Genomic DNA, 17796 nt, shown 5'->3' with positions numbered 1-17796 from the left:
TTGATCGTTACAACGATAATTTTGTCCTACAATTCAATTTACTCAAAAAAATCAAGAAAAGATTCACAAATTTAATAAGCTTCTAATAAAAACATACTCTATCTCTCTCTGATCTGGTCTGCTTTCGGGAACGAGGTTAATGTCTACCCCTTCCATACCGCAACACCATCACGGAGTTCTGCACACATTCATTTGCATCCAAACAATAAATATCTCAGATAAATACAAAGGGAAGATCTTGAGGAAAGGAGCTAAATCGATAGGCTGTAGCTATCGATCCGATAAATTTTGACTGTCGATTCAGTATGAGTAGATCAGATGGCTGTTGAAGCGGATTTTATTATAACTTGTGTAAATTTACCGTCTTAAATTTATCTACGCTAATCATTTTATTTAGTTATAAATAACTGGTGTCATTTATAATAATAGAAACTAATTCTTCTGGTTATAATATAAAATGAAACTGCATAAAAATATTTTTTTTTGTTTTTTAAAAAAGTTAAAACAACTAAAAGTACAAACTTGGTTGTCAGTTTAAATACTAATACAATTTTTAAAAAAAAGTTGTAAAATTAACACTTTACGAAGAGATTTTATTACTTAAGAGAATCTAATTTATTCAAATATGATTTCAAACAACTCAGTTCAGAGAAGGAAATAAAAAAGGGAATAATATAATTCTTAAGAAATTATTTTATAAGAATTATCGAAAGATACCGAATCTCGGCAAACATGTATGAAAACGAAACAAACAAAATTCTACAACGATGAAGAAAGAGGCAGCGACTCAGCGAAAGAGCCGGTTAGAGAAAGGACGTCAAAAGTACCAAGAGAAGAATGTAAATGAAGATAAAGAAGCCAAACGGGCAAGATTGGATAACCAATACAAAACGCAAGTAAGAGCTAACGAAACACCAGAACTGCGTGAAGGTCAATTGGCACTTGAACGACAGAGCGAATCGCAATATCGTGCGGCAGAGACACACCTCAAGTCCGCGAAGCTCGCTTGGATAGTTTCATAAAATTATGACTATAAAAAGCAGAGAATAAAAAAAATTCTAAACATGCTTTTCTTCAAAAAAAAAAAAAAAATAATAATAATAAAAATGAAATAAATTCGTACTAAAGAATAAAAAATATTTTTTTTCAATATTACTTAAAAAAAAAAATGTTTTGGTAACTATGACCCTGATATTCCTCAACCTTTTTTTTTTTGAAATTGAAGTATTTTGAAAAATATGTTATATAATTAATAAAAATATAAGTTTCAAAAGTCGGAAGAGTGAAATTACCTCAATATTCTTCCTCAAAATTTGTAATGGCAGTAGCGTAGTTGGGCAATTCCATCATATAGTCAGAATACAATGAAGCTGTCTACTGGCCACCTAAATAGGTAAAATTTATATATATAAAACATATATATATGTTTAACGTTAATTAGACGAAGTTAGCAAGCGTAGGTTATGTTTGGTAAGGTTATATTGATACAGTGCGTAATACGTCATTACACGGAATCAACATAATCTAATCAAACATAATATATGTTCGCTTCGCTCGCTAAACTCGTCTGATTAACGTTAAAATTAAAAATTATATACAATAAGTTATACGTATAGATGATTTTATTTTTTATATACGCAAACAATTGGATTTCAGTGGAAGTCCAGTATAACCGATATTTTTTTTGTACACCTTGTAAATCCAAATTACTGTTTCAGATATTTTTCCCCAAATCAATTGTAACAATATAATGCCTTGTAGAGTTACCTACATCAGCTATCACAACACCACCTTATTGGCTATCATACGAAAGTATATTCTTCCCGGTACAATAATTGGAAGACATATAATTGTTTGCAACATTTAGCGATGAACCACAAATATAATTTCTTACATCCGGACACGGGAGTTCATAAATTTGCTAAAAACAGCTGATAACAACGCTACTGTCATTACAGATTCTGAGGAAGAATAATGAGGTAATTTAATTCTTCCGACTTTTGAAACTTCTATTTTTATTAAATATATGTAACATATTTTTCAACATACTTCAATTTGAAAAAGATTAAGAATGAGGACGTTCAGGGTCATATTACCATTTTTTTATTTACGAAATATTAAAAAAAATCATAGGATACGTGCGCTCTCATGTTCATCATTCTCTGTTCATGTCAAAAGAAGAAGAGAGAGCATTTACAAATCTTTAAATTAAAAAGTAATAATAAAACAATCATAAATGAACAAATCAAGTGGATGTCCTTTTCAAGAACCTGATTTATTGAAAACAGGAAAGAGATAAATAAAATGAAAATATAAGTACGCATAACCCGTAATAACAAATAAGCAAAAATAAAGCTACATAAGGTTTGACATCGATATAGGGAGAGGCGTTGACTAAACTCTATATAAGGACTAACAGAAATATAAAGCATTAGTATAATAAGTTTTGACGATAAGTGGTTTCGAAACGCATCAGCATATAATAAAAGAATGAAGCTAAGAAAGATAAGGAGGTTAAGCATAGAAATTACACGGAAAATGTTTTTAAATGTAATCTTGAAAACGAAATTATTTTTTACTCTTTAATACGAATTATTTTCTTTTGTTTGTTTTAGTTATTTATTTATTAATTTTTTTTAAGAAAAGAAAATTAAAAATATTTTTATAAAACTTTTTATTTATAGTCCCATTAACAATTAAAATCATTTCATTAACGACTTATCTGTGTAATGTAATTATATCGGTAAATTTGTAGTCTTGAATAAACATAAACCGACCATTCTTGAGATGTATGGTTAATTGAAACCTCATCTCCAAAGAACACCGATATTCACGATTCAAATCCGAATACAAATAATTACTATTATTAGGATTTGAACCTGAAAATTCTCGACTTTGAAATCACATGATTTACGAAAAATTTACCACTAGACCAACCCAGTGGGTTAAATAGTTTTTATTTCTTTGTACGAAGTAAAGGAAGTATTGTGATCGCGAAAAATTTCGGTTTTCAGATTTCAACGGAAATATCCTTTTTGACCATCTCTGAATCCATTTTGACTGGTTTCGGCGTGACGTCTGTACGTACGTATGTATCTCGTATTTTACTAGCACAAAATATCTGGGGGTTGTGCTAGATAAGAATCTAAAGTTTGGCAGGCATATAGAAATGGTATGCAAGAAGGCTTCGTCGACAGTAAAAGCGATCAGGGGGCTGTTTGTTGGACACACAGTACCTAGAACGTCAAGAAGGAGGCTCATCACGTCTGCGATGGTGTCGTCTGTACTATACGCGGCATCAATACGGGCTGATGCTGTAAATATACAAAGAAACAGACAAAAACTGACAAGTATGCATCGGGCGGCGCTATTAGGTGTAGTGACAGGTTACCGTACAATGTCGTAAAACGCGTTATGTGTTTTGGCATCAGTTTCGCCAATTTACCTACAAGTCAAAGGTAGGAGGCTAAGGGCGGCTGGTCATAATAAAATTGAAGCAGAAGAGGTGGTCAGGAATGAGTGGAAGACGGTCTGTACCGAGTCATCAGTAGCAGAGTGGACCAGGCGACTAATACATGAATTAGATAACTGGCTGGACCGGCGTCACGGTGATATGGATTACCACATTACCCGATTAATGTCTGGCCATGGCTCTTTCAGCACCTACCTGAATAGAATTGATAAGAAGGATTCGCCTGTTTGTCAATATTGTCAGGGCGTAGATGACGCCGAACATACTGTTCGAGTGCCATAGATGGGCGCAAAACCGCCAACGATTAGTAGATGAACGCATTATGATGGGAAATCTTGTGGAGTGGATGTTGGCCTCTGAAAATAACTGGAAATGGTTCGCAAACTTCGCGAGAACAGTTCTCCGTACGAAGGTGGAGGAATATCGACGCCGGGGTTACTAGAGTGCTAATTGTAGGGAAGGATGGAGGACCCGTCTCCTCCCGTCTCGGAGGACCCGTATGTTTAGGTGTACGGGTTCCTGTGAGGGGACGGGGACTCCATGGGAAAGTCTTCGCGAGGGGTTAAGTTAAGACCGAGACCCGGCAGATGGTGTTGGTTTTCTGGGGGTGCTTGCGCCCTTGGTGCTGGCACCTTTGGCTTGAGGCAAGGCATAATGACCGAGACCCGGTTCCTGGTAGGGGGGCGGGGAACGGCATAGCCGGGCCCTGTTTCCCCCGCCGGGGATTAGAGGCAGGCACAAAAGATCCAGAACCGGGGAGGTTGACCTGTCGTGCCGTATGTTAAGCCAGTGGATGGGTAGACCTCCTTAGAGTCGGAAGGAAACGTCCCTGGGCCGAGTATGCTTAATTGGATGTCCGGCCCAGGGATGTAGGGATAAAAAAAAAAAAAATGTATCTCGTATAACTCAAAAACAATCAGCCGAGGATGTTGGGAAATTTTTGATTTAGAACTGTCTAGTTTTGCCCCTTCCTTTTTGATTGCAATCGATTGAATCAAAAGCCCAAAATCTAAACAAATTTGGATTTTTTACTTTTTCTTAACTGCAGTACTATTTGCCCTCATTGAGAGCTTTTTACAGATATATCATAAGTGGTACTTTTTTTCATTGGTTCCAGAGTTATAGCCAAATAAATTTTTAATTAATGAAAATTTTGGAATCTTGCAAGGGGAAGGCACATCGGTTCGAATCATAATTCATTTCCTTTCTTTTTTTAATTTAAATATATTGATTTATTAATAATTATTAACCTTGAATTGTGAAAAAATCTGTACGATAAATAATTACTCAATAATAACTATAAAAAAAAAGAAAAAATATCAGATGTTATTAATGAAATAAATTTTTTTTGTACTTCTCATTTAAAAAAAAAATGTGTATATGTAATTTAATAGGCGTACAGGAAAGTCATGTAGTGTCTACATCAGTTTTATTTTTTACTATCACGCCAAACAGTTCCAGTAAAATCGTATAACGGAACTCATTGAAGAATAAGAACATAAGTTTATAATTAATTGCTCGTTATACTTGATAAATTATTCAACATTATAATAAAAAATTAAAACTAATTTCTGAAACGGTACTAATGTAAGTATTTAAAAATATGCGCACTCAAAATACACGCAAGTGAATTGTCTTCATACGGAAAATATACGGCCAAAAATCCCGTCCCAAGTAAAATTTGTTTAAAAAATTTTGTACATAATTTAATTCTGAAAAAATCTATTAATGTCAACGTAATATGAAGAAAAGTTTAAGAAATTTGAATTTTATTAAAAATAAAATACACTAAAACTAGCAGAAAAATAGTGTAACATAAATTTAAACCGAAATAAGAATATTGGAAAATATTTAGAAACAAAATCAATTAATAAAAATAAAAATTAAATGTACATAGTATTTCTATATAGCAAGAAAATTGAAATTTTGCATAAATATAATAGTATAAACGTATTTAAGGCAAAGGAAACAAAAATTCTTTAATGAACGATTCGTTAATCCATAAATGAAAAGGGGTTGGAAAGCGTGCCGAGACCGGAAGTGCTGTAAACTTGAAACTTTAAACTTCAGAAGGGATATTCCCCTTACGTTAGGTTAGGTTAGGTTAGATTTCATAAGTATGTGTATTTGTAGAGTTCTTTAGCAACAAATTATACCTGTTCTGGCTTTACACAGTTTTTAAAAAAACCCACAGTTCTACAACTGTGGCTTGTTTCTGATGAACGACTTACAACAACTTAATTTAAAATATTTATCATTTTATTAATTATAATAATTTTTCGTTTATTTAATTCAATAATTATAATAATTTTTCGTTTATTTAATTCAATAATTCTAACTAAAGCCCGCGCGCATACTGTATTTAATTCGCGCGGGTTTGACGGTACTAGCTAAACTAATGTAATTTCACAACTTACATAAAATAAATTTCGATTGTACGGTCGGCAGACGCGAGGCTTAACGAACCAGATTCCGAGTCAACCGGGCGACCCAACCAGACTGAATTACTTTATTAGACTTGAAATATTATTCATTTATTTAATTCTACCGCTCACCTGTGACGTCAAAACATAGCAGACGACTACAATAGTTGTACGTCAGTGATACACTAGCGCTCCTAGTGGTGAGAGCGGTTATAATGACGCAAATTGAGAACACTTAGCCGCTTGTTTATTATACAGTTTTTCGGGTGGGCTTGCGATTTTTCAAAATTCTTTTTTGCATATATTATTATTTTCTAACTGTTAACAAATGTATCTAAAAAAAATATGACCTTAATTAGGCGAAATGTCATAATAATGACGGTGACCTTGATCTACAGCCTCACCTCCTTGAACTTTTCATTTGAAAATTTAATGGCATCAATCATATATAAAAGTAATCTGGCTAAGTTTGATCAAAATCGATTCAGTAGTTGTAGAGATATAAAGTGATTTAGAAGCAAACACCGAACACACACACACACGTACATACGAACATTAACATCCAGAAAATTTCGAACCAATTTTTGGGTTCATTAGGTGTCAAAACGTCTAGATCCGACGAAAACCACATATGCCCAAATTGGAACGATTACAATATTTTTCCTTCTAGAGCTAACGGGAAAGTAATGAACAGAAAAAAGGTTTTTGTATAAATCAGAATATTCATTTGTATATTTTTATATAAATTCAGATGTTTGCTTAAAATGCGTATATCCAAATAAATCCTTATTAAATTAGACGTGATGCTTAAACAGAAATAATGTATTGAATTTTAAAGCGTTTTGTCATTTACTAATTTTGATTCGTTGACTAAAAATGGTTTCGGAAAATTAAATTTAGAAAAAAATATGTATTTTGATATTACTTTCCCGGAGAATATAACTAGAATAGCTACATTAAAGGGGAATGTATGGTGGAGATCATGTCATAAATGTGGTATCGGGTTTTTTACAAATCTTTACGTTTTAGGGTCCAACTAGATAATATAGACAAAAAAAACATAAAAGACAAAAAACATATATGTATGTAAATAATGCACTATTTTTTGGTCGTATATCTCAAGATTGACCTAATCGATTTTCTTCAAATTTGGTTAAAATATTTCTATATATGGATCACTGATCATGTTATTTTTTTCAAAATTAAATTTTTTTAAAAATTAAAGTGATGGAGGGATAGAACCAGTGGCGACTCGTAGCTAAAATTAGGGCGGGGGGGGGGGTGTTGTCCAGAAAACCTTTTTCTCCTCTTGAAAAAAATTTTTCTGGGCCTTTTAAAGGCCGTGGTTAAAATTTTCTGTAAAAAAAAGAATCGAAAAAAAATAAATCAAATGAATAGCTGGAACCAGGATAATAATTTAATTCTATACTTTATCACATTCAAGAATATTGGTACACGGTTTTTAAGCACAATGTGCTTCAAAACGGTTTTGAAGCACATTGTGCTTAAAAACCGTATTGTGTTTAATTGAATAAATAATAAAATGTCAATACAGATGATATTTTTTAGTATTATTAGATAATAACTTAATAAAATGTCCGCTTAAAAACACTATAGTTCAACGGTACTTAATTTAAATTTCTATGTCCACAGAAACAAATACGTTCGTAATACGTTTTTACTAATTACCTATTCTTTCGCCCTTCCAGCGTGTTTTTGGACAATCAGGCACCCTGATTTTGGCAATCAGGGTAAGTGATAAGTTGGTAAGTAGTTGAGTTATGTGTGTATGTGTTAGATAGTGGGTTTGTGTACTCTGGGTGAGATTGTGGAAACTTAATTAACTATTTAGAGTGCTTTATTGGATAAGTTATGTCTTGTGGCCATGTCTTCTTGATTGTTGTGCGCTTGTCTTGTGTTGGCTTGATTGTATGAATGTATAAATGTGTGTGGTACGTCTTAGTACCTGTTAGGTGTGCTATTTTTCTAGATGTTTTCCTCCTTTGTGCAGTGTGTGCGTGTAGTGATGTGGTATGGATGATGTTTGCTTATGGAGACCGAATGTGGGTATGAGCGCTTACACCCCCCCCTGATGAAGTAATGCTTTATTACCGGTGGGGTCACCGGGGGTGGAGGTTAGTCGGTAGTGCGCAGGAATACATATGCATTTTCTGTAACAGCTTGCGGAACCTGTTAACGAGTCCGACACTGCTTCTGCGCCCGTAAATGGGTTTCCTCCACTTCAAAAAAAAAAGAAGATTTGGCAATCAAACAGCCCTTGCTTTCCGCTATCTTCTGATCGGCTATTGAAAAAACAACTAAACCGCTTTCATATTCCTTCCACCAACTAAACTAGAAAAGGGAACGAACGAGGAACGTTCCATACACACGCGGAGCAAAAAACAACTACCTTCCACCAGCACTCCAAGGTCGGCACTGCGGAAGTGACAGTGCTATCTTTCCCTTTCAGCCTCGCGTGCAGCTTCCTATGTGCGCATGCGCACAACAGCCAAACACCACGCCGCTGGAACTGTGAAGCGCACAGTTCCATACAAAAATTGTTGTATCTTTTTCTTCAACTTGGGGATGGCTACTAATATTATGCTTAAGGATTATATATTGTACAAGTATAAAGATAGAATGAAAGAAAAATGAACTCATTATATCAAATATTATTGAAATATCAATTGGAAATAGGGGTGCTGCAGTTCCACAGTGCCTATACGCGAGCCGCCACTGGATAGAACAAAAAACCAATTTCGATTTTCTGCAGAGGTATTTTAGAAAAAAACTTTACTTGGATAAATTTGTTATCTAAATCTCATATATAAATAGTATACTTTTTTTCAAAATTTAACCCCCATCTCTTAAAATATAAATATATGTTTTTTGTTCCTTTGTTCTCTCACCCTGCGGTTAAAAAATTTCTACAACAATTTTTGATAATTTATATTTCGCATATAGAGATTTAAAAAAATGTCTACATTTCATAGATAAAGACCTCGGACCTAAAATACAGAAAGGTTTATTGAAAATTCTTTTTTCGTATTTTAGCCTTCATGGAAGGGGGTGTTAGATTTACAGAAAATTTTACATAAGCAAATTACATAACCAAATTTTAAGTTTAACCCTATATATGAATATTTTTAGAAAAACCTTTTCTTAAAATTTATTCCCCACATCTGAAAAATATATGTAAATTTTTTTTTTTTTACTTTTAATTTTCAGTATAATACTTTGAAATAAAAACAAAAATGAAAAATGTGTACAAACTTTATTATTTATTTATTTATGAAAACTATGTTTACTACTTTTCAACGTAGCGGCTTCAATTTCAACATATTTTGGGTTTACTTTAATTTTCTCACAATTAAATTCTCTACAAGTTTTACCACTAAATCTTCCGCATTTATTTGATAAAGCTATTGGACTACAAACCTAAAAAAACTTGTTTTCGACACCAAATTTTGTGTTTTACGTCGGATATCTTAAAAATTACTGGAGTTTTGGGACCTGTTTTATCCAATTTTCCAGCTCAAATTACAAAAGAAACCACTAACTTTATTTCTTAATTTGGTTTCCAAAAATTATAGTAGAGCTTCTTTTTATTAGAAGGGCTGAAATCCGGGCGAAATCTTTTATCTAGACGTAACTCGAAAAAAAAGCGTTTCCATACCTATGTTTATATAAACTCTTTCCATTATTTTTACCAGTAGAACATGTCCTGAAAGTTTCTTCGTGGGACACGTTGAATATTGTAACTTGACCCGTTGTCCACATTCGAAGGGTTACAATCCTCTTCTTAGAAAAAAAAGAAGAAATATTGGGTAATTTTTGGTAATTGTAGCCTAAACGTCCACAATGTTATCTTTTTCAAATTGAAGTACGTTGAAAAATATATTATATATAATTAATAAAAATACAAGTTTCAAAAGTCGGAGGAATGAAATTACGTCATTATTCTTCATCTGGATCGGTAATGGCAGTAGAGTTGTTATCAGCTGTTTTGGGCAAATGTATGAGCTCCCGTGTCGGATTTATGAAATCGCTAACAATGATTGTACCGGGAAGAATATACTTTTGTATTTATTTATTATTTATTTATTTACAATTTAAAACTTACATGATCATCCGTCAGACCTAAGTCTGTCGACAGATATACTAAAAAATTATTATTACATTATTAAGTGGTTAATGCAATAACCAATTTTATGTAACAACTAAAGATATTATTAGTTTTATAATAGTTATAATAGTGGTACAATTATAAAAATTAATTTAACAAAATTAAACTATATATTTAAAAACTAATGAACAAATTATTTCTTTAGTATTTGTTATGTATTAGATTTAATAACTAAAACTATATTTAAGAAACAAAACTGTACAACAACTAATTACACAATTAATATCTTGTTGCAACAATTACATAAAGAAAATAAATAACTAAGCTTTAACCATTCAACAATACATTATTTATTGATTTACAGTAATTATCAACATTAAAATAATAACTATAATCATGTTATAATTGCCTGAACTGCCAGTATAAATCCAACATGAATCCTGTTAGTACCTATTACGTTATAGTTAATGCCCACTCAATGAGACGTTTTTTAAAATCATTTTTTTTTTTCATTTTTACATTATTGAGGTGATTTGGTAAAGAATTAAGTAATGCAGGAACAACGTACTTCTTTAATCGTTTACCGTAAGTATTATTATATCTATCTGTGATAAAGCTCATTGCTCTCAAATTGTGTCCACTTTCTACATTTACCCTGTATTCACTGTTGTAAAAGTTCTTAAAAATAATTAAGAATTTAAATAGACCTCTAGCTGACATAAACCTTGTAAGATTATTTAAATTAGTGTCATAATTGTTATCAGAATCATAAAGAGTAATATCTTTGAGGACCCTATTTTGTATTAAATTTATTTTATTTATGAGATAATCTGCGGCTGATCCCCATGCTGTCAAGCCGTATCGTATAACAGATTCAAACAAGGATGAATAGAGTAAGCGTTTACAGTGAATCGGTAATAGGGGTGAGATGTGGTGGAATTGCATAGCAACCACTCTTAAATTTTTACATATATGTTTTATATGGTAATCCCATCTAAAAAAAGAGTCAAAATGTACACCCAAATATTTGTATTTGTCAGCATTCTGGAGATGTTCACAATTACAGTTTATGTGGTAATTTTTTATACAGTCACATGTATGACAAATAATTTTTATCGGTCTTTGGGATCGAAGATAAGGAGATCTTACATGTAAAACAGCAGTTTTTTTAGCGTTAATAATTAGGCCTTTGTCATGAAGCCACTTTAATAGATTATTAAAATCTTCTTGCATTAAAAACTCTGCTTCTTCCAATCGCTTATGTCCAAATGCTAAAACACTATCATCAGCGTATTGCAAAAGACGTGAATTAGAGATCGCGCTAGACATATCATTAACGTACAGATTAAAAAGTGTTGGGCCCAAGATAGACCCTTGAGGCACGCCACTATCCGTTTCGTATCTATCACTATATTTTTCTTTAATGTTAACAATAAGTTTTCCGTTACTTAAATAGTTTTGTAGCATAGCCAATAAGGTAGTATGTGTGATAGTTGGTGTAGTTAACTCTACAAGGTATTATTAAAATTGATTTGAGAAAAAAGATCTGAAACAGTAATATGGATTTACAGGGTGTACAAAAAAAGAATATCGGTTATACGGGTCCCCTACTGAAATCTAATTGTTTGCGTAAAATCACCTATACGTATAATTTATTGTATATAATTTTTATTTTTAACGTTAATCAGATGTGGTTAGCGAGCGAAGCGAGCGTAAGTTGTGTTTGATTAGATTATGTTGATTCCATGTAATAACGTATCGGGCACTATATCAATATAACCTCTCTCTTTTCCTGTTTAGCCTCCGGTAACTACCGTTTAGATAATTCTTCAGAGGATGAATGAGGATGATATGTATGAGTGTAAATGAAGTGTAGTAGTCTTGTACAGTCTCAGTTCGACAATTCCTGAGATATTTGATTAATTGAAACCCAACCACCAAAGAACACCGGTATCCACGATCTAGTATTCAAATCTGTGTTGAACAGTAATGTTTGGAGAGAAGTTGAGTATCGTTTTGACATTTGTCGAGCGACTGAGGGCGCACATATTGAAATTTATTAATTATATAAAAAATTTTTGAGACGACAAATTTGAAAAATGAAAAACATAAACTGTAAGTAATTCTGTTTTAATTTAAACCATGTTAAAAACCGCACCATTCTTTTATGATAATCCTGTATTTTAGTTGCTTTATGTACGGTATATTAGCTAATAAAACATTAATACTCTTCTTTTCTTGTAATGGAAAAGTGCATTATATACAATGCTTCATTCAATCCAGTAATTCAGATAATAAAAATAATTACATTTTATACTTGGAAGGTACATTTATCTACAACCGCATCAGGTGAGAGCTAATATTTTCGTAACATTGAAAAATTTATACAACGAGATCTATATTAATCAAATTGTTTTTTTTTTTTGTTTTTTTTTTTACTTGATATTTTTGGAAACTCTTCGTAATAATAATAATAATAATTTATTTACTTGTTAGTATTTTTTGTGCAATAGGACAGCTACTATAGCCTTTGTATATTACACAGTAGTACATAAAAAATATATATACGTTAGATATAAATTAAAAATTTAAATACAAATTAAAAATTTAATCAATAGTTCATAGTAATACTTAATCATTAGTTCATATAATCATTAGTTCATAAAAATAAGAGTAATACGGGTGTTTTAATTATGTTAAAAAATTATATTATTATATGTCTTTGCATAAATACAAGATTACAGACAAACATGTACACATAATTCAGAAAACAAATTTAAATAATATAGTTTAATAATAATAAGAATAGTTATAAATTAAAAAATGTACATCTTATCTCCTTCATCCAACTACATTTAATTAGAATTTCAGGTACTTATACAAGACTGTCAATATATCAATATATATATATTTATATATAGGGGGTCCCATGTAAAACGCAACCCAACTTTATATTGGTAGGTATTGAAATAATAAAAAGGCATGTGTAAATGAAAATGTAATTTTTATTATTATCATCCATTACCTTACATTTAGAGTAAGTGTTGGAAGTAGCCGCCATCTTCTTGAATACAAGCTTCAATTCTTTTTACAGCGTTTCTTGCAACGTTTTTCAAAGTTTGTGGCTGGATATTTAATACAGCTTGTTCAATATTGACTTTCAATCGTTCAAGTGTTCGTAGTTTGTTGCTGTAAGATTTTTCTTTGAGGTAACCCCGTAGAAAAAATCCGCCGCAGTCAAATCTGGAGATCTTGGTGGCCACAAGCCTCGACCGATAACACGATTACCAAAGAATTCCTCAACGAAATCAGTAGTTGAACCTGCGTAGTGCGATGTCGCACCGTCATGTTGTAGCCGGCAGTGTCTGTCTTCCTCTTCCAAGAGTGCGATGAACTGAAATAAAATATCCTGATATCGTTCTGCATTAATGGTGTACTCGAAAAAAATAGGACCGATTATTTTCTTCCGCGATATCGCGCACCACACGCCTAACTTCTGCGGGTGTAATTGTTTTTCGTGATAAACGTGGAGATTTTCAGCACTCCAAATTCTACTGTTTTGGCTGTTTACGTAGCCGTCCAAATAAAACCGTGCTTCATCTGTAAAAAATAAAGAATCCATAACGTTAATTCCCTCACGCAGAAATCGACGGAACCGTTGACAATATTGTAGCCGTTTTTCTTTGTCTGGCTCAAAAAGTCGATGAACCGTTTGAATGCGATAAGGTCGTAATTGTAATTGTTTGGTTGCCCGATGAACAGTTGATTTAGACTAATTAATTTCAGCAGACGAATGTCTGATCGATTTATTTGGCGAGGCGAGTAATCGGTCTTTGATTTCAGTGACTGTATCTGTATTCAACACCGACGCAGATCTTTTGTGTTCCTTGTTATTAACAGAACCGATCTCTCTAAATTTTGCAACTACCTTAATACTGATGTTTTGTTAGGAGCTGGTTTATCCGGGTACTTATCGCGAAACAAATCTTGCACTGCAACTACTGATTTCGTACTGAAGTACGACTCAACAATGAAAACACGTTCATCTAGCGAAAACACCATCTTCTCTCTAGCAATACACTAAACTTTATGATTGCATTGTTGTTACTATCGGTAGTGTTCTACTGCGACCCCGCGATGGTCAGATGTTGGACGAGTCCATTTCAGATTAAGGGAGTAGGCTTGACTTTTGAAATTTCATGGATGAGTGATTGATGGGTTGCGTTTTATATGGGACACCCTGTATATATATATATATATATATATATATATATATATATATATATATATATATATATATGTGTGTAGGTAAAAATAGACACAAAAGAATCTTTCATCATTGTCACACAATATTAACTGATTTTAATTATTAAAATATTTATTTATTAATGGAAAATTGTTTTAATTGATATAACTTAACTATAATAATATAATAATAATAATAATAATAATATTAAATTTTTAAACAAGTACAACTTGTTTGTTAAGTATTTTGCATTATAAATAAACGAGACAGACGTTGACCTGCATTAATTTGCTGTTGGCATAAAATTAACTGCCTGAAAAAGAAAAATTGACCATTGTAAAAGTGAAATCATAAATTTTTAAATAATTAGTTAATTATTTATGCGCGCACACACACAAACGCGCGCGTTTGTGTGTGCGCACGTTATTTATGAAATCGGTTGACAAATAAAGCATTAATTTTAAAGTATATTACTTAAAATAATTTTCTGATAAATTTTTAATCTGATTTGTTGATGTATTAACGAATTTTTGTTCCTTTTAGTTTTATTTATAATCATGTTACTTCAATAAGTAAGTAAAATAAAAAAAAACAAAAACAAAAAGAAAATGATAAGTACCGGTTTGTAATTATTTGTAACGGTAGGGAAATTTTTGTGCAGGTAAAGGGAAATTATTTTGTTTTCGACCTTACTTTTTACTTCGCTAACCTGACATAACTAGACAGCCGTTTCCCTTCAGTTTGTGTGTGTGTCGTTGAACGTACGTGTGAGGTGTGTATGGATTCTGTACATAATTCTTTAGTATACCGTACCATGTGATCTTGTATTTTGTTATGTAACCGATAAATTGAAACTGTTTTTTATATGCTTACGGTCATTTGATCTTGTGCTTCGTATCTATTCTAGTATACATGTTATTGTATTCTATTTGTGTAGTTAGAGTTGTGTTTTTTTTTTGTTTTGTTGAAATGAGGGATTCTTTTAAGACTTCTTTCCTTTTTTGTTCCTTTTTAGATTCTAGTCAGATTCACGATTCAGAATGAAAATATTGAGGAATTATTTTTAAAATATAACCATTAACTAGTTAATTATGACTTTTCTTGAAGACAGTCTTGAATATTCAACTTTAAATAAACATACTAATGCAAATGGGGTAAGTGAACTTTATAGTACATTAACACTCTTTTTTTTTATACAAATATATATGTATATATACACCTTTGTAAAAAAATTTATGTAAATTGTTTAAAGATTTTAGAAACGATTAACAAAATCCTATAATTAAATTTAATATTTCTTTTTATACTTTATAGAATTTAAAATAGAGTTTACAATTATTTTACTAGTGTGTGGGTATTTCGTCAACACCGTGAACAGTCTGTGCGCGCGCGCAGAGTATTTATTAATAATAATTCGGAAAATTATTCCGAGCACTAAAATAAAAAATAAATTTTTATAGTGGAGTGACACGGTCTTTCATCTGGAGAACTCGTATTCGAATCCCGATCAGCATACTATTTTTTGTAAATAAAAAATTTCATTTTATTTTCCCATGGCAAAAATAACTTAATATTAATTATTTTAATTTTACTTTTTATTAATTATAATACAAAGAATTTTTTAATTTTAACAAAATGATTAATACCGTAATATTTATTATGTTGGGGCAGTACGACTGCCCATAGAAAGGAGTATAATGTGTTTCAGGTATACATGTTAGAGGGAAATGATGAAAACGTAGATTTTATCAAATTCCTAAGGTAGATGATCAATTCATTGAAGATGTTAAAATTACAACTCTGTGGGGTGATTTCCCTAAAGAATGTAAGTGATTTGATCAAATCTCTTTTTGAAATAATATAAAAGATGAAATAATATTGGTTAGATATTAAAAGTATTTATTTAATAAACCATGCAGAGCATTAATTATAACATGTAGAGTAGTTAATACAACAATAGTCATTAAGACACAAATTATTTATTCGAAACTTATTGAAAACTAACTATGAAATAAAACTTAATTATGTATTTAAGTTAACTGTTTCAGTTAAAAAAAAAACTAATAGTAATACTAATACTGTGTTTCAGTAAAAAATATTCACAGTGGTTTTTACTCTAATAATTTATTATACGACAATCAAAAAACTCCTTTTTTGACTGTCGTATAATTTTGACTTTTTTTGACTGTGTATGTATTTAGGGTATACGCATAATTGTTCTACCGTAGCAGATCAACCGCTGAACCGATTTAGATATATGACTCCACGTTCAAATCCTTACGTTACTGGGACTGTCATAGGCTTTATGATATACATACGTTATAAATTTAAAACAATATTATCCTCCATATATATACATATATATATAAATATATATATATATGCAGATATGTGGAGGTGATTCAAAAGGGAAATAATCTGGAAACTGATTTTAGAGCTTGAAATAAGGAAAAAGGTTCATATGTTAGAAAACGCTTTGTTATCGAGTTACTACGGCTAGCTAATTTTGTGCGGATTTCAATTCTGCCGGTGAAATTTCTATGTAGTAGAGGTAAACTTGATGGTTTTTTTATGTTTTTTAACCTGATAAATAGAATAAAAGTGTACATTACAGTTAAAATTACAACACTATACAAAAACAAAGCTACATTTCTCGTAATTGATATCCAAAACACAAAAATTTGGAGACGAAAAAATTTTTTAGATTTGAAGTACAGTAACTTTGTTAAACGACTAATAAATGCGTAAATTTTATTATCAAAACGTATAGAAAATTTTATTCTCAGAAAATTGATTTAATAAAGTCTTTGAAAAACAAAAAAATATTTACTTTTTTTTGTTCCTTTTACGACCTTATATGATCAGTTTAGTTCAATTTCTGGGCCAGTTCATTTTGTAATAGGTTCTTCTTATTTCCGATTCGTGCGAGTTGTTTTATTCTTGCTTCTTTTTTTTTGCCTACATCCTTTTGAGGCGTTCTGATCTTTGGCGCATGTCCTCGTCTGAATACACCCTGTTGGATTTCTTTTTGATTTTAGGTTCAAATGTTATGATATTAGTTTTAATTAGTTTGTCGTATTTTCCAGATTTTGTGATTACATCTTCTTTGGAGATTCTCAACTCTTTCATATCTTTTCGGACTTCCTTTATCCATTTCGGTTTTGTTGTTCTTTTCCATTATAAGTTAATTATATGGTTTGCAAGTCTGGTGTTTTCTGCTCTAATTAGGTGCCCCAAGAATGAAATTATTTTTTTCCTGAAAAAATTTGTTAGCGGGGTTATTATTTTATATACTTCATTTGGGATTATTCTCTTCTGTGCTTCTACTATGTTTTTCTTGTTTATGCGTTTCCTGAGTATCTTCTTTTCTATCTTTTCGATCCTTTCTACTTCTCCAATTTTGTATGGTACGAAGAGAGTCTCGCTGGCGTATTCTATTTCTGGAAGAATTACTGTTTAGTAATGTCTGATTATAGTTTTTGTCGATAGGAATTTTTTATTGTATATATTTTGGATGGTTATTAATGAT

The 17796-nt window shown here is 31.5% G+C and overlaps 1 protein-coding gene across 3 annotated transcripts in view; it reads left to right on the top strand.

Annotated features, from left to right (window-relative positions):
- The first annotated feature begins 14995 nt into the window (after window positions 1-14995).
- LOC142333030 (MFS-type transporter SLC18B1-like) overlaps window positions 14996-17796 on the top strand; it is a 121293-nt gene continuing 118492 nt past the window's right edge. Inside the window, exons 1-2 of one of the 3 annotated variants that reach the window (XM_075379807.1) lie at window positions 14996-15039; window positions 15283-15421. In XM_075379807.1, the coding sequence (XP_075235922.1) occupies window positions 15359-15421 (63 nt within the window). In that variant the 5' untranslated portion in view covers window positions 14996-15039; window positions 15283-15358. Of the gene's footprint in view, window positions 15422-17796 lie in introns of all 3 variants that reach the window. The other 2 variants (XM_075379808.1, XM_075379806.1) reach the window with 2 other exon arrangements.

This window comes from Lycorma delicatula, chromosome 12 (assembly GCF_047948215.1).
Source record: "Lycorma delicatula isolate Av1 chromosome 12, ASM4794821v1, whole genome shotgun sequence".
In the NCBI taxonomy this organism is placed as follows: domain Eukaryota; kingdom Metazoa; phylum Arthropoda; class Insecta; order Hemiptera; family Fulgoridae; genus Lycorma; species Lycorma delicatula.
Note: the sequence above shows the minus strand (reverse complement) of the source record. Positions and strands in the feature narration are given on the sequence as shown.